Source organism: Suncus etruscus, chromosome 1 (assembly GCF_024139225.1).
Source record: "Suncus etruscus isolate mSunEtr1 chromosome 1, mSunEtr1.pri.cur, whole genome shotgun sequence".
In the NCBI taxonomy this organism is placed as follows: domain Eukaryota; kingdom Metazoa; phylum Chordata; class Mammalia; order Eulipotyphla; family Soricidae; genus Suncus; species Suncus etruscus.
The window spans coordinates 12,892,377-12,917,258 of record NC_064848.1 but is presented as its reverse complement, the minus strand read 5'-3'; the positions used below and the strand labels follow the sequence as shown (position 1 = coordinate 12,917,258).

General features: G+C 51.5%; 1 protein-coding gene across 1 annotated transcript; it reads left to right on the top strand.

Annotated features, from left to right (window-relative positions):
• The first annotated feature begins 695 nt into the window (after positions 1-695).
• On the top strand, positions 696-23,424 carry STRA6 (signaling receptor and transporter of retinol STRA6). Its single transcript, XM_049778169.1, has 18 exons — positions 696-823; positions 10,094-10,160; positions 10,290-10,375; positions 11,174-11,313; positions 11,818-11,841; positions 11,994-12,160; positions 13,882-14,004; positions 15,825-15,907; positions 16,054-16,130; positions 16,359-16,420; positions 17,254-17,416; positions 18,634-18,709; positions 19,860-19,993; positions 21,116-21,233; positions 21,315-21,416; positions 22,249-22,412; positions 22,581-22,730; positions 23,111-23,424. The coding sequence occupies exons 1-18, from the start codon at positions 711-713 to the stop codon at positions 23,281-23,283; spliced, it is 2,022 nt and encodes a 673-aa protein (XP_049634126.1). The 5' UTR covers positions 696-710; the 3' UTR covers positions 23,284-23,424.
• Positions 23,425-24,882: the final 1,458 nt, after the last annotated feature.

Sequence of the window (24,882 nt, the reverse complement as noted above, 5' to 3'; positions counted from 1 at the left end):
AGAACCTGCAGGTGTGGGGAGCTGAGACCTTGTATTACCAAGGAAGGAAGGAGACTTGGTGTGCTCCACCACAGAGGTAGCCACCCCCCCCCCAGGGATCCATCAAAGCAGGCTGAGGTGGGAGGGTCTCCAGGGAGCTGAGCCCCCAACGGTGAAGCAGGAGGGGCAAGGGAGAGGGCTGGAGGGAGCTGGAGGGCTGAACCCGCCCACCCTTTCATCTCTGAGGCTCCTTCCTCTGCTCTTTCCTTGACTGTTTGTCTGTGGGTCTGTCTGGGTGGGTTTGGGGAGGGGAATAAAAGTTGGGGGGGGGTTCTCTGCGGGAAGCTCTGATTGGACAAGCCTTCTTTGAAAATAGGAGTGAAGGCTTGTGGGGCACTGTTGGGGACAGACAGGTGCTTCTGGCAGGAGTTGCAGATTCTGAGGGACACACACCACCTCCTCACCACCCTCCCATTACCCTCTTACAGGACCAGGCAGGCGGGAGGGGACCCGGGAGCCTATCCCTCCTCCTGTGCCAGCACCCAGGCTCTTCTCCCAGACGGGCCTTTCCCAGGGAGCTAAAGGCAAGAAAGTAACCTTTAGGATTAAAGAGAAACAGCTCCTTTGTTTGGGTTTTCTTTCTTTTTTTTATTCCTTCCCCCTAAGCCTCTTTTTCACATCTGTACCAGCTTTTTGCTTGTTGGGGCTCACAGGAGAAGTTCGGCTGGAGAATGGCTTTGCAGACCGTGGGGAACCAGACATCACTGGACACCATACAGGACTATTCCTATGACAACTGGTACATCGATGAGCCCCAGGATGGCCCGGAGCTCCCGCCAGAATAGTAAGTGCCTCTTTGTCCCCACTTAATGGTGGGGGGCATAGGACAAAGATCCTTAACAAGGCCACTGATGGGCACTGCAGCTCCTCTGCTGTGAGGCCCTGACAAGCCTGGTCCCTGCCCTGAATTTGAGTCCTGGTGCCCCTTCTAAGACCCTAGTGATGGACTTACCAGGTGGGTGCCCTGAGCCTATCTGGGTGCGTGGTACGATGACCTGTCAGCCCTGTCTCAATGGGGACCCTCTGGGTTGTTTTGTTAACCAGGGTCAGCCCGGGGACAGGGGAAGAAGTGAGGGGGGTGGAAACAGCCGTTGTTGTCCTTGGCCGCCTGAGAGCCCTGAGTTCCCGAGGGGAAGGCTGGCGGCAAGGCAATTCGGCAGGGCGGACAGCCTGGCCCACTGGGCTCAGACCCTTTCTTTGTTTAGTCTGAGCACCCTGCAGGGGAGCTGCCCTGAGGGCCCCTGCTGGCTGCTGGGGCGGGTTCGGGGGTGGGAGTGGGGCACCGCATTCCTCTCTTGCTCCTGGCCTGTCCCTCCCCCCAATTCCTTGGTCTATCTCAGGGCTTGGGGAAAGGTGAGGCTGGGGGTGGCTGCGCCAGATGTGTTCACATCTGTTCTCCATCAGCCCCTGAAACTAGAGGAGGAATGCTCTCGTGCCTCCCACCTCCCAGGGGGCTAGGCACAGGTCACCGGCGGGGGGTGGAGTGTGGGAGGGTGGGGGTTCAGTTCTAACCACCTGCAAGGCAGCTGGATAGCCCTGAGGGAGTCCTCTCCCACTCCTGGAGACCCCTGAGAATGTGTGGATGGGGGGGGGGGGGGGAAGCCCAGGAATCTGGAAGACCCAGCTACCCTGTGTCCTTGGGTGCCTGCGGGACCCAGCACTGGCTTGGCCAGGCACCAACAGCCAGCTCTATGCTAAAGTATGTAGACTGGGCCTCAGAGGGAAGTTGGGTCCCTGACCCGTCTGGGTGATGGGAATTCTGGCTCAAATGTGGGCCGAGCCCCACTGCCCCCACGCAGGGAAGAATGAAGAGGATTGTTTAAATCCATTTAGCCAAACCCAGTCTAGAGTCTGCTGGCAAAGGCAGGAACTGGAAGTTGACTGCTGGGGGAATCCCGAGGAGATGAACTCAGGTTCAACTCTTTCCTCAGAGGGAGACACCCCAGGAGGATTTGAGACCCTTTTACCCCTACCCTGTTTGTGCCTGCCTAGTTGGAGAACAGGCTGGGACATCCTTTGAACTAGAACTAAGCTGGTCCCAGCTTCCTGATCACACAATGCTCCTGTGTGCTGGACCCAAATGAGGGAAGAGGCAGGAGAAGTGAATTGGATGGGAATGCAGGTATAGATGTGATCTGAAGTTGAGAAGGTCTGTGTTGTCCCTGTGGTGTCTCTGGTCAGGCCACATGCTTTGGCTGGCTTGTGTCCATGCCATCCATAGCCACACTTGCTGTTCATCAGAGCGGCGACATAGAGGGACTGACAACAGTGACCTGGCAACAATCACCTCCCTCTGCATGTGGAATTGGTTCTTCAGAGACAGCAAGTGTCAGGCAATGGGGACCCCAAACTTCAGTCATTTACCAGTCCAGAGACCTGTTCTGGTGATGTTCTGCTCAGAAGAACACACAAAGAGGCTGGTCTTACTCTGTCTCCATTTGGGGTCTCACCACACTGCACTAGTAGCCTCTGTATCCCAGTGCCCATAGTTTCCTGTACTTGTTGCTGGCCCTGAGCCTCCTGTTGGAAGAAGGCCCAGAGCCCACAGTCATTGGAAACTCCCTCTCACATCCAGACACATCCCTGTGTCGTCCTAAATCCTCTAAGACACCACCTACGTTGCCACTGCTATATGAGGTAGCGTCTGGAAATGCCCAGAGCTGAGGAACCATCTGGGCAGATCCAATCATAATCCTCACAGCTTCTTCCCTGCCCTCTCTGGGGTAAAGCTCAGCTCGAACCCTGGTTCTTCCGCTTTCCCAGTCCACTGGGCAAGACATGGCTGTACTGGGCTTTTGTCTTCTGATCTGCAAAGAGGGATATTGCCCAGACCTCTGAAGGGAACTCTGAGTTCATGCAGGAACCAGCAGTGCTGAGCGTTTTGGAGCCATGTTGGAATCTGGTCCCATAGAAGGAATTTCTGCCATGGGTATTCAATTACTTTTTAATGTAGTTAAAGAACCATGATTTACAACTCTCTCCACCAGTGCTCCCATACCCACTTGCCTGCCACCCCAACAGGCACATGTCACAGCTGGGGGTCGTAGCTTAGATCTCATGCTTTCATTGTTGTTGAATTTGTACTTGGATATAGCTATGCTACTCTCGCACATCACCAGTATAACTGAAGACCTGGCCCCTGTTTCCTTATTATTTTCCTTCTTCTTGCCTTGATTTCTTTTCTTCTCTAACAGTCTCCTTCCTAAACTCTGGGGTCAAGGATGATCTAGACACCCTCCTTTACTACATTACGTTTACTCATCCAGTTATTCTATTTATCACAGAGAAGAGAGAGAAATCCATGTTTGATTTTCTTCCTCCTACTTCACTCAACACAAGATCTTTCAGTTCCAATCAGGTAGCAGCAAATTTCATGATTTCTTTGTTTTTTGGAGCTGCATAGTATTGTGTTGTATATATGTACCACATCCTTATAATACAGGGGTCTCAAACTCAATTTACCTGGGGGCCGCAGGAGGCAAAGTCAAGGTGAGGCAGAGCTGCATAAGGATTTCACACACACACAAAAAAAGTCCTCAAATGTCCTTATTAACAGTTTTAATTATTTCTTCTGAACATGAATAGAACATTGAGTGAAGATCATGAACAGTTCTTCTGAACATGGCATCTTTTGCCTATTCTTGCTGCCAGAGATTTGACAGCGCTTCTTCTCACAAATCTAAACCACATTTGGCTTTAGAGAGGAAGCAGTTGAGACCCTCAGTATGGCTTGAAGATGATCATCATTAAGTCTAGACCTGTACTTTGACTTATTGAAGTTCAATGTGGAGAATAACTTTTCACACAAATATGTGCTCCCAAAAAGGCACATGGTGCTCTTGAACATTGGGGAAAGCTCAGGGAAGCTGGGGGGCAATTCTCTCAAAAATTGCCCATGCATGTCTGTTTTTCCACTAATCTCCCTGAACTTGGCTTTGAGATCAGAGTAGCATTGCAGGTCAATGAGCTCCATTTGAAGCACAGGAGGGGCATCTTGCACATCAAAGGAAAAGGGGTCCACAAAAATTTGGAAAGTGGCTCTGTGCTTTTTGAAGTCTGCAAATCTGTGATCAAATTCCTTCTCTAGCTTAAAAATAGCATCAGCACTCACCACTGAATGGTATGCCTGCATCCACAAGTTCCTTGCAAACTGGGAAATAGCAAAGGTTTGTCTGAGAGAGCTGCGATTTCCATAACACAAGTTTTGTGGAGAATGCTCTTACATTGTCATAGGTAGCACTGATAAGCTGCCCTGGGCCTTGTAACATCTTGTTTAGTACATTCAGCTTATGTGTGATGTCAACAAGAGAGCTAAGTCCATGACCCATTTGTGATCACTCAACTCAGAAACAGCATTCCCATCCTTTTCCATGAAGGCTTTCACTTCTTCTCTCAACTCAAAAAATCTTTTTAGGACATTTCCCTTCTGAGCCAACGTACCTCGGTGAAATAGAGCACATCTCCATATTCTGACTCCATTTCCTCTAAAAAAGCACGGAACCTCCTGTGCTTTAAGCACCTGGATCTGATTTGGTTGATGCACTTCACAACAACAGACATCACATTGTCACATGGCAGGCATTTACTGCAAAGGGCATACTGATGGATAATGCAGTGAAGAGCAATGACCTTCTCTACACCCTCCTCTTCACTTTTTTTTTTTTTTTGTTTTTTCAGGCCACACCCGTTTGATGCTTAAGGGTTACTCCTGGCTAAGCACTCAGAAATTGCCCCTGGCTTGGGGGGACCATAATGGGACGCCGGGGAATCGAACCAGGGATCAAACCGCGGTCCTGTCCTTGACTAGCGCTTGCAAGGCAAACACCTTACCTCTAGCGCAGGGGTCTCAAACTCACCCTCCGTACAACATTTTGTGGCCCTGCCCTTGAGGAATCTTTTTTCGTTTTGTTTTGTTTTAGTTGTTTGGGTCACACCCCCCAATGTTCAAGGCTTACTACTGACTTTGCACTCAAGGATCACCCCGACTTTGCCTCCTGCGGCCCCCAGGTAAATTGAGTTTGACACCCCTGCTCTAGTGCCACCTCGCTGGCCCCTTCAAGTTTTTTTTTTGAACAAGTGCCACCAGTCCATTTTTCCTCCCTGTCATCGATGGCGCTCCATCGGTTATTATTCCAACAAACCTCTTCCATGGCAAACCTGCATTCTCAATGGCATCATATAGATGCCGAAATATCTCATTAGCGGTGGTCTGGCCATGCATTGGAATTATTGTGAGCAGCTCCTCTGTCAATTCAAAATTGCAATCAACACCACCACGGATATAAATGTGAGCTGCGCAGTGTCTGTTGTATCTGTGCCCTCGTCAAGAGCAACTGAGTATGCATCAAAACATTTGGCTTTCGGGGCCGGCCCCTAGAGGCAAGGTGTCTGCCTTGCAAGTGCTAGCCAAGGAAAGATTGCGACTGTGATTCGATCCCCCGGCGTCCCATATGGTCCCCCCAAGCCAGGGGCAATTTCTGAGCGCTTAGCCAGGAGTAACCCCTGAGCATCAAACGGTTGTGGCACGAAAAAACCAAACAAAAAACAAAAAACAAAAAAAACATTTGGCTTTCTCACACAGTTGATGATAAATGTCACTTGACATGTCAGAAATGCGCTCTGCCACAGTGTTGGCAGAAAGGCTGATTTTGCTAAACTGACCTTTCTTTTCTGGACAGATAATACTTGCAGCCTGTAACATGCATTTTTTAACAAACTCTCCTTCTGTGAATGGTTTCCCTGCCTTAGCAATCATCTCACTAACCATGTAACTAGCTTCGACTGATGCAACATTCTCTTTGGTTGCTTTCTTGAAGAACTCTTGTTTCCTCATTAGACATGCTTTAAGACTGGCAACCCGCTTGGCTCTCTCATTTCCTTAATATTTTGCACATTCCTCAGCATGTTTAGTTGAATAATGGCATTTCAAGTTGTATGCCTTGTGCACTGTAACTTTCTCTGAGCAAATAAGACATGTGGGGATGCCCCTGTGCTCAACAAAGAAATACTGTGTCTCCCACTTTTCCTGAAATTGTCTGTGCTCGTCCTCAATCTTTCTCTTCACTGCAGGCTTTGATGAAGTCATGATGAAGGTATGAAAAAATCTAATTCTGTAATAAACTTCTCTCCCTTAGGCCTCCGATAATGCAAGGGACAGGGGACAGGAGCAGCAGAAATGACGTCTGTACTAGGTGCAAAGTATTCGTGATTATTTGCTTACCGAATATTCGCAATAAAAAATTGCATCAGTAAGAAAAAAAATCACAAAAAATCGCATTAAACATTTGCATACCCTGAACGGAACTGCTCGGCATATGTGAATGTTTAATGTGATATTTTATTTTTTACTAATGCGATTTTTATTGCGATTATTCGGTAAGTGAATAATCACGAATACTGCAATATTTGAAGGCCAGCCGCGGGCCACAAAATGTTGTATGGAGGGCCGCAAACGGCCTGCTGGCCGTGAGTTTGAGACCCCTGTTATAATACATTCATCTGTGGTTGAACACCTGGATCGATTACTTATCTTAGCTATTGTACTTATTGTAGCAATGAAAGTGGTGGCCATATATCTTCTTGAATGAACTTTTTTTTTTTTTTTTTTTGAGGGGGTCACAACCCACCGGTTCTGGCTCTGCACTCAGAAGCTGCTCCTGGCAGCCTCGGGGAACCATATGGGATGCTGGGATTCAAACTACCATCCCTCTTGGTTTGCTGCATATAAGTCAAAAGCCCTACCGCTGTGCTATCACTCAAGCCTTTGAATGAACATTTTTAAAGGCCTGGAGTAGAGAACCAAAAGTAGAATTGCTGGGTCATATGGCAGCTCAATTCTAAGTTTACTGAGGACTCTTCATAAGATTTCCTACTTTGGGTATTTTTATGTAAATTGATCTTCAGACATCCAGCTCTGAGCTCTATCTTGCTCAAACTTTGGTGCTTCTCTACAACCTGTTCTAGGCCAAACCCTGGGTAGAGAGACAAGCTGAGAGTCTCAAGGGGTTTTCTGCCACACTCTCTCCCTCAACTTATCCCCTGTGTGTGGTACTCTTCTCTCTTTAACTAAGAAGATGCCAATTATCTTTCAGATTCAAATTACAACTCATCACTTGGACATCACTTGCCCTCTCTTTTCTGTTTTCTTGTTTAGGAAGATAAATGTGTATTGAGGAGACAGTGAACAACAATAGTTGCTAAGTTTCAGGGGTGTGTGAAAGCATACAGATGTGCTTTCATCTGTACACACATCATGAACACCGCCACAGAGTCTAGTCTACATCCATCACCATGCAATTGACACTTTTATCAATTTTATTCACACACCCCAAAATCCTTCTCCTCTAGTAAACACCCATCTGTTCTCTTCATCTGTTTGGTTTCTGTATCTTCCTTGTGCGTGGAATCAAGTATTATTTATTCATCTGACCCACTCCTCTAAGCATAAGGCCCTCCCGGATTCATTCATGTTATTGCAAATGGTAGAATTTCTTCTTATTTATTTATTTTTGGGTCACACCCAGCGGTGCTCAGGGGTTACTCCTGGCTCTATGCTCAGAAATCACTCCTGGCAGGCTTGGAGGACCATATGAGATGCCGGGATTCGAACCACCGTCCTTCTGCATGCAAGGCAAATGCCCTACCTCCATGCCATCTCTCCAGCCTCTTATCCTTTATTTTTTTTTTTTTTTTTTTTTTTGGTTTTTGGGTCACACCCAGCAGCGCTCAGGGGTTACTCCTGGCTTCATGCTCAGAAATCGCTCCTGGCAGGCTCGGGGGACCATATGGGACGCCGGGATTCGAACCGATGACCTTCTGCATGAAAGGCAAACGCCTTACCTCCATGCTATCTCTCCGGCCCCTTATCCTTTATTTTTAAGCTTTTTTGGGTCACACTTCTTGGTGATCATGGCTTACTCCTGGTTCTGCATTCAGAAATCACTCCTGGCAGTGCTTAGGGGACCATATGGGATGCTGGGGATCAAAACCAGGTTGGATGAGTGCAAGGTAAATGCCATCCCTGCTGTGCTATTACTTCAGTTCCTTGCTTACTTGTCTTGACTATTGTGAATGATACTGCTGACATGGCTTTATGATCTAACACCTCCATAGTTTTCAGATCAGAAATCAGAAGTGGATAGTTGGAGCAGACAGCATTTGTCTTATTAACTTTCCCCCAGGAATCGACAGATTGTTTCTCACAGTTTACATTCCCAGCAGTGTCGGGGGTTTTCTTTACTCCAACTCTTCCTCTCCAACACTTGTTGCTATGTCTGAGCTAACTAGGAATTCATATAACCCAGCAATGACCTGAATGAGGAAGGTTCATCAAGGAAGAAGCAGCGCGGCATTCTTGTGCGAGCACATTAAAGAACATTCATCAGTTATTGTCTTTAAGGAAATGCAGATATACACAGCCCTGAGAGCACAGGACATATCTGTGCAGTGCTGGTGATCCCTTATCCTTGTGCCTCTCCTGCATCCTTTTGTGGATCAGATTCCCATCCCTGACCTGTTCCCATCAGCCATCAGCCTCCCATGGCCCATTTCTGTTGCTCAGGTCTCAGACTAAGGTTTGAGGAAGTTTCAGACATGCTGAGTTAGAGGCAGGTGTGGGGATAGGGGTGGGGTTGGGGACCAGAAAAATAATACAGTAGACAGGGCACTTTCCTTGCATGCTGCCTACACAGGTTTAATCCACAGCACCCAGAGGGTCTTCCAAGCCCTGCCAGGAGAGAACAGGAACAGAGCCAGGAGTAAGCACTGAACACTGCAAGGGGTAGCCCTCAAACAAAGAGATAAGGGACCAAAGAACCAGCGGCTTCCTCTAGACAGTCCCTGAGAGGCAGGCCAGGGGCCAGGGGACTCTATTTAGGGTGAGTGGGAGCATGGTCAGTTTGTGGCAGGAACAGGTAAGAACTTTGTCAATGAGGAAACACAGAACAAGAGAACCAAGAGAAAGACTCTGGCCGGGCTGCACCCACCCCACCTGCTGGAGTGGTAGCATGAGCCCATTCCTCACCCACCAGGCACCTGAGGCCTTATTCCGCTTAGAGAAGCGACCATTGTGCGCTACCCAGAAGTAACCTAGAGCAGAATTACTCCATGCATGCCCCCAGCACACCCAGTGGAGGGCTTCCCCATGCTTCCAACACTCTGGAATGGGTATTTGGGGGGTGGGGGAAAAGTGAGCTCAGGGAATTCTGGCCAGTGCCCAAATTCTGGCCAGAAGCTCCAAAGAGGCTCAACCCAAGTCTGTTATTGTTGAATATGCCTAGTAGGCCTTCTGGAGAAGGTGTCCCCAACTCAGTATGAATTTTCTGGGTGTCTTACCTGCTCTGTTTTCCCTTCCAGAAACCTCGTCCCATGTGCTCTCCTAGGGTTCCTCCTCCATCGTTCCTTGTTCCTTGTTTGTACAACCTAACCAGGATTGTCTTTATCCTCTAAATTATTTCTTTCGTGGGCCTTTCCTGGACCCAGCTATAAGGGGAACAGGAAGCTGGTGCTCTGCTAGGGCACAGGATCTTCTGGGGTAACTAGAGAAAGGGACTCATTTGAGCTCTCTGCAGCCTAATAGGAGTAAGGCTTGATGAGCTGTGCGGCCTGGGTTTTTACCCACACTTGGGCCATCCTTGTGCAATGCATAATCTACTTAAACTGTACCTGGAAACCCTTCCTAGGAAGGGAATTAAGAGAAGGCAAAGGAAACTCCTTCTAGTGACATATTCAGTCCCAGGGATGGGACCAAACATCGGAAGACTTGCCTTGGTCAATAGGCTGTATACTATGTTTTAGGGAGATCTGAGAGGCACAGGACAGTCAGGAAGGATCTTGGGGGGAAGAAGAGGATAAAAGCAAGACAGGAGGGATCGGGCAAGAAACTAGGGGATTGGCTTATGTGAGCTTCTCTGTGTCTCTGGGCTGCCTCCAGGACCCTATTTCCTTCAGCTCTGGGGCCTGAGAGCCTGAGGATCAGGTGCCTGGAACCCCAAGCCCTCATGAACTTTGGGGAGGGGCCCATCTGGGCCTGATGCAGTCTTTGCTTGTTCCACAGTTTGGTGCCCCACTGCCTGCCCAGCACACCTCCTGGCCTCCTCCATGCCTGCCTGGCCCTGCTGTCTGTAAGTCCCCCTGACCTCCTGGGAGGGGTTACTGGGAGTTCCCAATGTGGGAGAAGCCTGGGGATGATCTGGCCTGTGCCCACCCCCTGGGGACCCCCTCACCCCAACACTCGCCTTTGCTCCTTCAAGGCCCTTGGGCTGTTGCTGCTGGCCATGCTGGTGAGGCGTCGCCGGCTCTGGCCCCGCTGTGGCCATGCCAGACCTGGACTGCCCAGGTGGGTACTTTCCTGGGTCTTTAAATACCAGCTCTGGCTTCAGGGATTCTTCTTCTCAGTCTGACAGCTTGCCCATTTGATCAGGCCCTCCAGGATTAGTGGAACCCCTCAGTGGCTCTGATCCAGACCTGGGGGACACAGAAGCCCATCTGTGTCTGGCCCCAGGTTGTGCCCCTCAGGCCATGGTCACCCCCTGTACCTTAATCTCCCCCCTAGGTTCTCCCAAGCCCTTAGGCTGAGTTCTGAGGGTCTGAGCTCAACTCTCACATTGGAAACTTTTCCCCTGTCTTCCAGGCCTGGTTCCTGAAGAAGGCTTGCCCTGGAGGGGGTCATGGGAGGGGGGGTTGAAGTGGGAAGCACTCAGGGCAGGAGGGTGGTTGAGAGGGTGGGGGGCCCGCCCAGAGTCCAGAAGGGCGATGCCGGGCTGCAGTGCCCTCAATCTGCTCTCTTCCCCGGGGCCCTCACCCAAGCCACAGCCACTGCCCGAGGATGTTGTGACTTGCGAGCGCTCTCTGAAGTCCTGCCAACATGGACGGCCATTAGTGTGGGGGTGGCCGCTTCCTGGTGCGTCCAGGGGCGGAGGGAGCGGTGCTCAGGCTTGTTCCCAATGCTCAATGTTGGGGGCATGTTCTCAGCCCCGGCACATTTATCGCCCCCACAAATACTTGTGGAAAGGATGGAGGCCGCACCCAGTTGTCCTGGCCACAGTGTGGACCTCATCTGTTTCCTGGGCATTGGGTCTGAGGCGATGGAAGGTTGGCAGGGCCTGACCTCCTTCCTGCCTCATCCCTGTCCCAGCCCTGCAGACTTCTCAGCTGGGAACAAGCCCCACTTGGTGCCCGCTGCTGTCTTTATGGTCCTCTTCAGCTCCCTTTGCTTGCTGCTCTCTGAAGAGGCCCCACTGCCCTTCCTGAGCCTCAGTGTGTCATCAGACCCAGGTACTGGGTCCTAAGCCCCTGGGACCCGCCGACTGCCTCTGGATGGGATGACGAGAGTGAGAGAGTAACTTAGTAGACTCCCAGTAAAACACTAACATCACCACAGTCTCCTGTGGCCCTCCGCACTGTTCTTCCAAATTGCCTTTTCTCTATCTGCGGGTCCTACCAAGGACAGCCCTGCCTCTCTGTTACTGATCTCCCTTCCTGAGGCCGAGACCAGCCTGTCTGTGGGCACATGCTGAGTCCCACAGAGAGACCCTCATGAGGAAAGAGAAGGACACACAATGGGAGTGGGGGGCTGTGGCCTGCAGGACTGTGCTGGCCTTAGTGACTAGAATTGCTGTCACCAAGAGGAGCTGCCCCCTCGGTACTCCATGATTCCCAGTGAGTCCCTTTTCAGTGAGAGAATCTGAGGATCAGAAGGGGACAGTGGGTCAGTAGCATGGTTCACAGACCTTTCCATTTCATCCTTGCTAACAAATTGACTTTATGTCCATTTTACAGATGAGATAACCAAGACTTCTAGAGGTAACTTGTCCACGAGCACAGAGCCAACAGCAGCCAGAGCCTGCATGTGAACCCAGGGCTTGCAGGACGGCAAGAGGAAGGAGATGGAGGGGCTGGGCAGGGACCCATGGTCTGCGTTTCTCATGCATCTCTCTGCCCCTCTTGCTTCCCAGGTCACTGGAAGATACTGGCCCTGCTCTACTATCCTCTTCTCTACTACCCCCTGGCCGCCTGTGCCACTGTCCCACACAGAGCTGCACAGTTGCTCGGCACTATGCTGTCCTGGGCTCACCTTGGGGTGCAGGTGTGGCAGAGAGTAGAGTGCCCCCAGGCACCCCAGGTACGCCAGGGCCCTCTGGGGCAGAGGAGTGTGGAGGAGCCTGTATGGTCAGTGGGGCTCTTTCCATTTCTGTGTGTGTGTGTGTGTGTGTGTGTGTGTGCGCATGTTCTCGCTGCCTGTGTACTCTAGCAGGGGGTCTCTTTGTCTCTTCTGCTCAGAACTGGAGCCCGGGTCAGGCAGAGGCCAGGAGCTTTTTAGCCTGGGAAACGAGAGGGCAAAGGAAGGACACAGAGGAGGAAGAGGAAGCTGAACCCTTCTTCCCATGACTGATCTCCCTTCCTCAGGAATAGAAATGTTACTGAGAAAAACTAGGGGTGGGGGTGAGCAGATGAGAATAGGAGGTGGGGGATGACTTCAGAGGGCAGCTAGTGACTCCTCGAGCCTCAGAACCCATCCATGGGTTGCAGGCCAGGCGGGAAGAAATCTAGATCCTGGCTTGGAATTCTGCTCATGACTTCATTCATTCATTCATTCACTCATTCATTCATTCAACGAACATAGTTGAATTGCATTAATCAGTGCCAATCATTGCTAGGCACTAGAATCTGACTATGAACAAAAATTCTAGCAACCCACAAGCTGTCCATTCAAAAGAGAGCAGAATCAAACCAAAGGTTTGCAAACAGTACTGCTGTCCAGAGTGTGCTGAGGAAGCCACACCAAAGCCCCTCAGGCTCCCCTGAAAAAATGACCTAACTCACACCAAGCTGTGAGGTAGGAAAGATAAACAGCAGATGTTTGCTGAGTGCAGGGACTTGATCTTTATTCCTTGTGTGTTTTGGGGTGGGCCACACCAGCCTGTGCTCAGAGTTTACTCCTGGCTCCCTCCTCAGGGATCACTCTCGGGAGGGCTTTGGGGGGACAATATGAGGTGCCAGGGATCGAACCCTGCTGAATGGGTACAAGACAAGTACCTCCCCTGCTGTACTAACTCTTTGGCTCTGGTCGTTTTTTCTTTCCTTTTCTTTTTTTTGTTTTGTGTATGTTGCTGGGGGACCAAATTCAAGGCCTGTGTCACATCTGAGTCCTTCCTCCACTGGTCCTCACAGCACCAACATCTTACTTTACACTAAGCTCATTGCAGTGGGTCACAGTAACCACTGAATAAATGCAGAGGCCAGTGCCCAGCCCCAGGAGCCATGGACTACCCATGTTATACCAGGGGTCCTCAAACTTTTTAAACAGGGGGCCAGTTCACTGTCTCTCAGACCATTGAGGGTCTGACTATAGTAAAAACAAAACTTATGAACGAATTCTTATGCACACTGCATATATCTTATTTTGCAATGAAGAAACAAAACAGATACAAATACAATATGTGGCCCGCGGGCCATACTTTGAGGACCACTGTGTAACTGTCAAAGCAGAATTAGGTCTCAGTCTAATTTTCAGGGGCCTGTCTCCAATGCAGCAGTGATGTAGGGGCATAGACAATAGGTGTCCTTCATTCTGGTCCCCCAGGCAAAATTATTTACCTCCTTTGGCCCCTCTAAGGACTGGAAGCCTTAGGGAGGGAGAGTAGGATAAATAGGGCATTTATCCTGGGTGCTAGGCATGTAAAGGAGGGTCTGGTCGTCCCAGCATCGGCCACCTCATCTCTCCCTGAGACCCAGGACCACCCGCAGACAGAATCTGAGTGAGGGGCAGTGCTGAGGTGGGTCTGGATATGGGGTTGTGAGAGAGAAGCAGAAGTGAATATATCTGTGTGTCTGCCTGTCCAGATCTATAGGTATTATTCTCTGCTTGCCTCCTTGCCGATCCTGCTGGGACTTGGGCTGCTGAGCTTCTGGTACCCGGTGCAGCTGGTGAGAAGCTTCGGACACAAGCCCAGAGCAGGCTGGAAGGTAAAGGGGCATGGCTGGGAGCTCCACCCTGCTCTCCCTGTGTCTGCTGATCCTGTCTGATGTGCAGCTGAGCACAGATAAGAGCCAATGTTGGCTCCTTCCCATTCTGACTCTCCTCCCCAAGCAAAGGCCCAACCAGACCTGCAGCTGGCATCCAGGATGTCAGGGCCCCAAACAAGCCCAAGGAATACTCAGTAGAGAAGAAGTAGGCCAGGGGAGCCATGATCTGTTTCTGAAATGGAGGAAACATGAGCCTTGGGTGTTCTGAAAACTTTGCAGATGCTGATCTAAATCCTGTGCTTCCAGAGCAGAACTACCTTAGGAAAGTACTCTAGATTGGATAATGTCTGCTAAAGGCATGTGCTAGGAGCTTAGGAGGGTTTCCTGGAGGAGGTAGGCTTTGGCAGTTATATGAGGTATAGGGAGACTCTGGAGGTGGCAGGAGATAAAGAGGAGGCATGGTTGGCATTGGAGAAGAGCCAAGGAAAGGTCAAAGATGGGTGAGCCTGTCCATATCTGGCTGCGGGCTGGGCAGGTCTTATCACATAATAGATGCTCAGCAAATATATTTGACGTTTTCAATGGATGGGAGGGTGGATGAGCTCGTCATGGCAGGAAAGGATTTCTGTACAATGTGATAAGCTTGTTGAGATGCCTCAGCACCCACATGTGCTGGGGCTAGCAGCCCCAGACTAGAGTCTGCTGACCCGTGTCTGACCTCCTGGAGATGGAGGCTGTAACAGGAGCTGTGGGCAGAGGGAAGTGCCCAGGTCAGGGTGTGTGGCTGGGGTGATGGCTGAGCTGTACTGTTCCTCTGAGGCTCTAAGGAAGGAGCTGATTGGGGTGGAGGACCCAGAGGCAAAAGACCAGGTTATTCTGATAATCAAAGGGGGAAGGAACCTTGGGGGGCTTCCATGACAGGTACAGGCCTGTGATTGTGGTGTGGCTGGCATCTGGGTTCACTGAACACCAGGGTGCTGTGGTCCTGAGGGTATGCAGCCAGAGAAGGCTTGGACATCCCCAGGGTTGGGGTAAGAGGGGCCGAGACCAGGGTGGGTTTCAGTGTCTGGCTTCTCTCCCACACAAACTTGCTTAGTGTAGATCCTTCTCCTTGTCACCGTTGCTCTCCTTGCTCTCTTCTGGAGAGCTCTGTCACCCTGTATAGTGCAGTTGATTCAGAAGCAGGGCAAGTGTCCCAGAGCCCTGCACCTCCAAGTCCTTCCCTCCCTGCTGGGTTTTCTTACCACCCTACACACACACACACACACACACACACACACACCATGCACACACCACACATGCATTACATCCATACCCCTTGCATGCACAACTGCCCCATACACATATGAACTCACATGCATGTGCACACTTCCCAGCATGCTTCTCTTCTGGAGTCATGAGAGAAGTAAGCAGCCCATCCTGCTGCCTCAAGTCAAAGGGGCGGAAGTCCCAAAGAACACCGACTAGCTTAGGCATGACCACCTCTTGTCCTGGGTCCCAGCAATGGGGCCATGCCTGGAACATTCTCGTCCTCCGGCAGGTTGGAGGCCTAGATGTGGCTTGGGGAGGTGGAAGGCTCTGGGGGATCTGTCCTAGCATGGCCCTGTCCTGTGTCTGTCAATGCCTAGGTTGTGTGCAAGGGACAGAGACTGGAGCACCTGGGAGTTGGGCGTGGGGGGTGGAGAGACTCATAAGCAAATTATTTGGATGCGGGCACTGTGATAGGGTCTGTGCAGGAGGAAGGAACTGCTTTGGGGTACGAGCCCCATCCCACAGGCCTACAGGTGAGCAGCTTTTTATCCTGAGGGAGCCCTGAGTAGGGTATTCCCCATCTGTCCCTACAGGGTGACCCCTCTGAGGTTTATCTGAAGACCCTCCTGTGCCGGAAGAAGCAGGAGAACAGGTGAGGGCTAAAGGACCTTCAGGGCCAGTAGAAAGTCTGGGGGTGATTGCTTTGAAGGGCTGCCATGGAAAACAAGGTTAGCAGAATGAAGAGATGAACTATACTTGGGCCTGCTCACAGCAGGGCTTCCCTTGCTCTCTCGGTAGCTCACATAGCACCAAGCAGGGACTCCTCTCCCAGGCCTGGAACTGCCTCCGACAGTTTGTCTACACTCCTCAGCCAGGTACTAGGGGCCCTGGAGGGAGAGATCACGTGGCGGGAGGATGATGTCCTGGGCCTCTGCTGGATGAATAGCTACCTTGACCTGATCATTGGCAAGAGTGGCCCCAGTTCTGGATCAGAGTGAGGGTCCCCTGGCTTGGGCTGTGCAGCATCAGGGATCTTTCCCCAGCTGGGGATTTGGGGCCTCATGCTGGAACTCACCATACTCCCCTCCTTTTGGGACCTGCAGGATTCCAACTGCCCCTGAAGCTGGTGCTCTCTGCCACCCTGGCAGAGACGGCCATCTATCAGGTAGGTCTTGTCCCTGAGAGGCTATTTGCCTCTACTCTTACAGCTGCTCCTCAAAACCTGGTAGGTGGGGCTCAGACCCAGCCCTGCTCTCCAAAGTCCCATGTGCTCACCCTATGGGCCTCATGGAAACTTAGTCCACAGGCCTGACCCCATTACATTCAGCTCTCTGAACCCATCACAACATGAGGCAGAGGAGACAGATCACTGCCTTTACAGTATTTCTTCTTCTCCTCCTTTTCCTCTTCCTTCTCTTCCTCCTCTTTCTTTCTCCTCCTCCTCTTCCTCTTTTTCCTCCTCCTTATCCTTCTCCTCCTTCTTTTCTTTCTTCCTTTTTCTTCTTCTGATTTTGAGCCATACCCAGCTGTACTCAGGGTTTATTCCTGGCAGCTATGTATCTTCATTTTATAGACAGGAAATGAGCTGAGAATGGGAAATGACTTGAAGACAGGTTCTTTTAGCTGATGTCTCAGATATGGCCATAATTAGAATCTGGGCCCAACTTCAGAGCCGGTGCACAGTGGTAGCTTTGCTTTCTTCCATGTGGGGACATTGGATATTTTCTGTTCAGTGGCACAGACAGCTACTAGACAGAGGGGCAGACACATTGCTGGAAGCCTCCTCATGGTCTGTTTGGTTAATATCAGATCTCCATGAGCATAGAGCCTATTGGTTGAGAGTTGGAGGGACCTGTCCCATTTGGTCCTTGGAGGCGAGGATGCTGCTGAGGGGACAGCAGAGGCCCTGGGAGGGGCACTGATCACCTGTCAGCTCATAAAACTCTTCTTGAGCTTGGCATGACTGCTGCCAACACACTCACTCCTGGGCTCTTTCAGGTGGCCCTGCTGCTGCTGGTGGGTGTGGTGCCCACTGTCCGCAAGGTACGGGCAGGCATCACTACTGATGTGGCTTTCATGCTGGCTGGCTTTGGCATCTCAGTGTCGGATGACAAGCAGGAGGTGGTGAAACTGGTGATACACCATCTGTGGGCACTAGAAGGTGAGATGAATGGACAGACAGGCAGCAAACCAGAAGTTAGGGTACCCCTAATGGAGAATTCATTCCCTACCTCCCTTCCCTCTTGAACACTTCATCTTCAAGTTGGGAAGGCTGGAATCTCTAGTCCCTTCTCCAACTATGGCATCCTCTTAGCATCCTGTGTCACTTGTGAGGTGTCTCTCACCCCCAGTCCTGCATCTCTGCCCGTATTTCAAGTTTGTGGGCATGGGGCAAAGGTAACAGAACTGGGGACTGGGATAAGGCCTCCCTCTAACCCCCATGGAGGAAGGTGGAATGGGGAGGGAAGGGCAAGTTCTTTTTCTCATCCTGTCATCTGGGCCATCTCCATTCTCCATCCTTCCAGGATAAACCCAGACCCGAACCCAGAGTGCCCTGTTCTGTGCTGTCAATCAGCCGTCCCTGGCACTAACCCCTCCTGCGCCCCCCCAGCCCCATGGAAGGAGACTCATATATAGCACAAGTGGGGGTGGGACTGCAAGTGGGTCCCACAGGAGACCCAGTGTCCTGTCCATCACCTGAAATCACCTGAATCAATGCTGGGTGGTCAGGAGTTGGCTCTTACCCCTGGCTGCACTCTGGGATTTTCTGAGGTGCTTTCTCAAAAGCTGGGGGCGTTAGTTCCTGTGACCAAAATTCTAACTTCCTTGATCTGAAATAGAGACTGACTGGATCATGGTGTGTAGTTAACAGCCCCAGTTGACCTAATGGGCTGCCTCCAAGGAATTTCCCCTTCTTCTCCAGCCCTCATTGCTCTGTGGAACTAGTGCTGGCATTTCCCCTGTGTGCACGCTCTGCTTCCAAGTCCCCTGGAGGAATCAGGGGCTAAGGCACAGTCCAGTTTTGCTGAGAAAATGCTACCCATCTCCGTCCATCATGTCTTAGCAGCATGGCCTAAACTTCTCAAAGCCTCAGCTTCCTCAGTTTCTCCTGGTGCTGAGCTTGATACCTGCTGATGGGCCCCTGCACCTGCTTTGCCTAAATGTTTGTGAGACCTGCTCACAGCACCTCCCTCATGTATCATTCTCTGGGACCCACAGCAAACTCAACCATAGGCGGACATGGCTCAAATGGGCAAGGAGCTGGGGGGAGAGGGCACCCCAGAGAAGAGTCTGGAGAGGAAAGTGAGGGTATACGGGTGACCCTCTCCAGGACTCCTTCACCTGGTTGCCCATCTTGTTCCCTCCCCTTCCCTCCAGTTTGCTACGTCTTCGCCTTGGTTCTGTCTTGCTCACTCAGCTTCCTGGTGCTGATTCGCTCACTGGTGGCGCACAGGTTAGTGGTGGTTCTGATACCCAGAGCACTCTGGGAAGTTCTGGGAACCTGGGAATCTGTGGAATCCTGAGTTAAGACCCTGGGGGAAGCCCTGGGACAGCGGGGCATCAGAGACTCAGGCCTAGGAATCCATGCACTCACCTGCCAATTTTCCCTTCAGTGAGGCCAGGGCCTGACCGGGTCAGGGAAATGGGTTGATCACGAGTGGCTGGCACAGAGTGTGGTCTCTGGAGTGGCTGCATCTTATAGGGAAAGCCTGTGTCATGGGAACAGGGTGGGGGTGGCCCAGGAAGGAACTGTGGATGGGTGGGGAGGACAGGGCCTGGACAGGCCTGGAAAGATGGTGAAATGACACAGATCTCCCAGCCACCTTGCTTACCCAGTATAAGAAACATTAAGGGGCTGTGAACAGGGCCAGAGAGATAGCCAGAGAGATAGCACTGCATTAGGGCATTTGCTTTGCATGCAGCTGACCTGGGAGGGACCTGGCTCAATTCCCGGCATCACATATGGTCCCCCAGCCTGCCAGGGGTGATTTCTGAGATTAGAGCCAGGAGAGACCCCTGAGCACGCCGCTGGGTGTGGCCCAGAAACGAATCATTCAATCACTCACTCACTCAATCAATAAAGTTAAAAAAAAAAAAAAAAGAAAGAAGCCATGAACAAAGGGAGAGAAGGTTCTAGATGGGCTTAGGCTGAGCAGGAAAGTGGGTGTTCGGGAGCTTAGTGAGACAGAGATCTGTCTGCATGCTTGAGCCTTTGCCAGGTCTCAGGGGTCCAGCCCGGAAACTTTTGGTTCAGCTTAGGACACCAACATGGAGGACGAGTCTTGGCCTAGTGGCCAACCTATAGATCCCCTCCACTCCTGCTATTGGTTCTCGCTTTTCTGCTGGGCTCAGGTTGCTCCTTCTGCCTGACTTTGCCTCCTCCCACCCCCCACCCCCCATCTCACCAACTTCCTCACCCATTCTGACTCTGTCTGGATAGTACTTTCTCCAGGAAGCCCTCCTACCATCCCAGAGCCAGTCTGGGGTCCCCAGCCCCGGCTCTCACAGCCCTAGCTATGAGCTAATCAATCAGTGTGGAGTTGAGCCAGAAAGGAGAGAGTGTGCTGAGGGCTGAGGTTCTTTCCTGTCCCTCTCCCACCCAGAGACAACTTTCGAGCCCTTTACCGAGGGGCTGCCCTGGACATGGGCCCCCTGGCCCAGAGCCCCCACCCCTCCCGCCAGGCCATATTCTGCTGGATGAGCTTCAGCGCCTACCAGACTGCTTTTACCTGCCTTGGTAAGTCTCCCTCCCTCCCACCTGCATTCAGCCACGCACAGAGGGGTCGGGAGAGGGGAGAACTAAATGCTGGGCAGGTCATTGGTGTTTGCCTGTGCTGGAGCAGGTGAGAGTCAGAGGGTCAACCCAATAGGACTCCCCAGAGCTCAGGAAGCTCACTGAGGTGGGGTGGAGGAAGATGATGGACCCTGAGTGCTACAGTGTTCTGTGCATTGATCCATAGCTGAAAGATTCTTACTCAGCTGCCTGGAAAAGGTAGTGAGATCTCCATCACTGGGGCATGCAAGTAAGCTAAAGGACCCTCACTGGGGCAGGGAAATTTCAGAGGATATCCTTGAGCCTAAGTTAGTACAGAGGTTAAGACACTTGCTTCATATGCAGTCGACCTGGATTCAGTTCTGTGAGAACCATCTGTTCAGTGAGCACCTGAGCACAAAGGCAGGAATAAGCTTGAAGCACTGCTAGGTATGTCCCACCCCAAACAGACAAGCAAACAAAGGGCTTCTGCACCAGAGAGTTGGACTAAATGAATTTCTAGGATCTTCCCAGCTCCTGATCCCCACTTTGGGTGCAGCAGTGACTTTGGGTGTAGCAAAAAATGAGAGCTGATTTCCCTTCCTACTAGTTATTCCAGCTCTTACCTCACAGGGGAGAAGCAGAGGAGAAACTAGGGGCTAAAAGTCACAAAAGTATCACCTGATACTTAACCATTATCTTACACAAGCAATTGAGGGGGAGTTCCAGTGGACCTGTTCAAGCATTTGCCTTGCAGCACTCTGGGCTTTAAGAAGACAAGCAATCATGAAAAAAGGCCACCTCCTTTACTAGGACTCAGGGGCAGTGGGGGTCTTTGAACAGCCCTTTGTGCTTTTTTCTCCATATTGTCACAAAGACTGTGCTCGTTGGATCCTCGCAACAGCCTCTGCCATAGGGACCCAACTTCGTTTACAGAACAAACTCAGGCTCAGAGAGGTCAAACCACTTGCTCAAGGGGCAGAGTCAGGCAGCAGTATCACAGGGACCTGGCGCCAGATCTTGCTGAATCCCAAGTCCTTGGCTCCCTGAGCCTAGGATCCCATGGCCCACAGTGCCTGATACCTGTTTGGGTCCTCCCATCTGCAGGACTCCTGTTGCAACAAATCATCTTCTTCCTGGGGACCTCGGCCTTTGCCTTCCTGGTCTTTATGCCCGTGCTTCATGGCAGAAACCTACTGCTCCTCCGTTCCTTGGAGTACTCATGGTGAGATAGACCAGGAACCACAGCCCTGAATACCCTTGCCAGGGTTGCTCCCTGCATTACTGACTCCTGTTGCTCTTGCAGGCCTTTTTGGCTGACCTTGGCCTTGGCTGTGATGGTACAGAACCTGGTTGCTCACTGGGGCTTTCTGGACACTCACCACAGATGTCCAGAGCTGACCAACCGGTGAGGCGGCATTTGAGGTCCTCTGTCTCTTCTCAGGTGTATTCCTCTCTTCTGCCTCTACACTGATGTTCCCCTTTCCCCTGTCTGGGAATCAGTGGACTGCAGAGAGATCCTGCCTGATGCACAGAGAGAGCCGGCCCAACTATCTGTGTACCAGTTAGGGGGACAGATACACACTTAGGAGTTCCCTGCTTGGGTGTCAGTGGCTCTGTCCTCTGACCCTCTGTTCCTTCAGGATTGTGGTCCTCCCTCCTTGGCAGGAAGGAGATTAATGGGAACAGTCAGTCCAGGGGAGAACCTCTGTCCCTAGAAAGACAGAATCAATTGATGAACTAGGGACCTGGGAGGGAGAAGAGGGGTGGCCATTTCAAAGTAAGATTCTGGCTTAGTCCAGTCTCTTCTAATAAAGAGGCCTAGGTTTCCTGCTACAGAGAGGTATGTACTGCTGTCATTGAGGCCATAGGGAAGTGGGTGCACAAGTGTGCTCATAAAAAGAAAAAGAGGCTGGAGGGATAGTACAGGGTAGAGCACTTGCCTTGCACATGCCTGACCTGGGTTTGATCCCCATCACCCCATATGGCCCCTTAAGCACTGCCAGGAGAGATCCCTGAACACAGAGCCAGGAGTAATCTCTGAGCATTACTGGGTATATATATATATATATATATATATATATATATATATATATATATATATATATATATATATACACTCTCCCACCCCCCCCAAAAAAAATAGAAAGGAGAAAGAAAAAAGAGTGGGTCTGTGGGGGGTGCACATCTGGGTCTATTTGGGCTGGCTTAGGGGATCAACCTCTTGTCTTCTCTTCCAGGCGTGCACTCTCTGTTCTCACCTTCCTTTTCTTCCCCATCAATGTATTGGTGGGTGCCACAGTGGCTGTCTGGCGGGTACTCCTGTCTGCTCTCTACAATGCTGTCCACCTCGGCCAGATGGACCTCAGTCTGCTGCCCTCCAGAGCTGCCACTCTTGACCCTGGTGACGTCAGGGGCTAGTGTGAATCCCATGCACTGCTGTGGGGTATTGGGGAGATATGCCCCCAAGTGTCTGGGTGGTATCTGTGATGGCTGTGGAAGAATATGTGGGCTGGTAGGGGTTCAAGGCCCTGTACCCCACACAGCACTGCTAACCTCACCTGCCCTCCAGGCTACCACACCTACTGCAACTTCTTGAAGATAGAAGTCAGCCAGTCACATCCGGCCATGATGGCTTTCTGCACCCTGCTCCTTCAAAGAAGGGACCACCAGCCCTCCGCGGGGCCCCAGGACAGCCTCAGACCAGGGCAGGAAGAGGAAGGTTAGTCCTTTCCCTGGGAGAGGGCACTGGTCCCAGGAAGGAGGCATCCCACCTGTCTATCATATACAGACATTTGAGCAGGATCAGGCCGTGTCCCACTGGCTATCCACTGTCTCTGTCCATTTGCTCAGATTCCCTATCTCTTCTTGGTGTTCACATTTTAGCCCTAACGCACAAAATGAAAAGCTTGTCTGGCTGAGAGACCCTCATCACCCCAGACCCTCTGACCTCTGGTCTCAGGATCCTGTACCCTCTCCCCCTGCTGCCCAAAGTGTGGTGATGAGGGACAGCCCAGACTCAATCCCCTTTGCCACTGTGCCAGCCTCCTCCCCATTCTGCTGAGGTTCTGGGGGTTGAGTGACTCATTGACGTCTTCCCAGGGATGCAGTTGCTGCAGACCAAGGACCCTGTGGCCCAGGGTGCAGCCCGCAGAGCCCAGCGTGGCCGGATCCTCTGGGGCCTGGCCTACACTCTGCTGAACAACCCAGCACTGCAGGCCTGGAGGAAGCCCCGGATATCAGGCACCAAGACCCATGGGGGTGCCCGGCCCTGAGAAGGGTCAGGGCAGAGCTATGCCTGTTGGAAGCAGCCTGCTGCTCCCACTTGCTGCTCCTACAGCCCTTTGAGCTCCTACAGCCCCCAGTCAACACCAGTTCACCAGAAGCTGCGCAAAGCCATGGCTGGTGAAGGACTAGCCCACTAAGGACCTGGGAGGGGTCTCTGGTGTGCCTGCATGACCTGGGCAGGAGAGAAATCTGGACATGCCACCAGCTGAGCTCTTTTCCCAATGGATTGGTGCTTCTATGGAGCAGCCTGGCTAGCCCAGTGTGGCCTTAGCCCATGGAAGCAGACACACATCACCTCTTCTTTCCCACCTTCCAGCCTCCCCAGAAGGGGCAGGGGCTCCCTCCTGCCTACCTACTACAGCCAAGACCCAGCTGTGGTGGAGTGTCACCCCCAGTTAACCCACTCTCTGCCCATCTATTTGTAGTTGGTTTGCTCTGAGAGTATGAAAGAGCCAGTGTATTCCCTATAATGAACGTGTCCGTCCTCAAAAACTTCTTTGTCCGAGAGCAGGATCTCAGGGAAGCTGCCCAGTATGGAAGGTCCATACTGCAGTGCTAATGGGGCCTGAGTGGCACTGGTTCCCTGCAGAGGGGAGCCTGTGACTGCATTCATTGGGCAAGGTGGGGTAAAAGCTGGGTTTGGAAGCACCTGGAATCTTACAGGGCAGTAAGCAATTAGGGCAGAGGAGAACTTTTGGGAAGATGGGGGAGATTTAGAGAGGGGAAGGAAGGGAGATGTGGAGCAACACTTCTTAGAGTAGGATCAGATCCCATTCAGCCCTCTGGGAAGGTACTCCTAGCTCACTATGGGATTGAGGGAGCACAGGAATGAGAGAAGGCAACTGGTTTCTCTGCTGGACAAAGGGATAATCCCTGGAGAATGGTCAGGCTGGGTCACTGGGCCACCAGGGGGAGCCAGCAGAGGGGTCTGACCCACACAGGGTCAGGAGTATCCAGGAAGGCTTTCTGTATGAGGTGGTGTCTGAGCCAATACAGCAAAGTGAGCCGTAGACAATGGAACAAATGTGCAAAGGGGACATCTCCTCAGCATTAGGGGATAGTTCAGCAACCACTGGAGAGAGTGGAGCGTGGGCAGACCTCAAGAACACTTTGCGGGCTAGCTACAGAACTCTAGATGTATCCCAAAAGCAGGGGGGACCACCAAAAAAACAGAAAAGCAGTAGGTAGGGGGTGGAACTGCTTAACTGAGGCATAGGTGTTCTCCAGCAGCAGCTGACTACACTTCATGAGAGTCAGGTCCTCATCCTAGGAACTAACCCCCATGGGCCAGAGAGATAGGACAGTGGTTAGGACATTTGCCTTACATGTGGCTAACTTGGTTTTGATCTCTAGTATCTCATGTGGTTTTCTGAATTATTACCAGGAGTGATTCCCAAGTGTAGAATCTGGTATGCCCCCCAAAAAAAGAAAAAACTAACTCTACTGGATTGGGACCAGAGGTACCAGGTTCCCTTTGGACTGGGATTTACCAGCCTGAGGAACCCAGAGTGTACTCAGCAGGACCATATGCCACATGCACCTCTCATGTTTCCTGAGGACCCAGACCTGCACCACAGAGACTCAGC

What these genes read in the sequence shown, in the direction of transcription:
- STRA6 (XM_049778169.1), top strand. Translation starts at nt 711, where the DNA reads ATGGCTTTGCAGACCGTGGGGAACCAGACATCACTGGACACCATACAG. An exon ending in GCCAGACCTGGACTGCCCAG is followed by an intron (nt 10,376 to 11,173) that starts GTGGGTACTTTC and finishes TCCCTGTCCCAG; the next exon opens with CCCTGCAGACTTCTCAGCTG. An exon ending in TGTCCAGAGCTGACCAACCG is followed by an intron (nt 21,417 to 22,248) that starts GTGAGGCGGCAT and finishes CTTCTCTTCCAG; the next exon opens with GCGTGCACTCTCTGTTCTCA.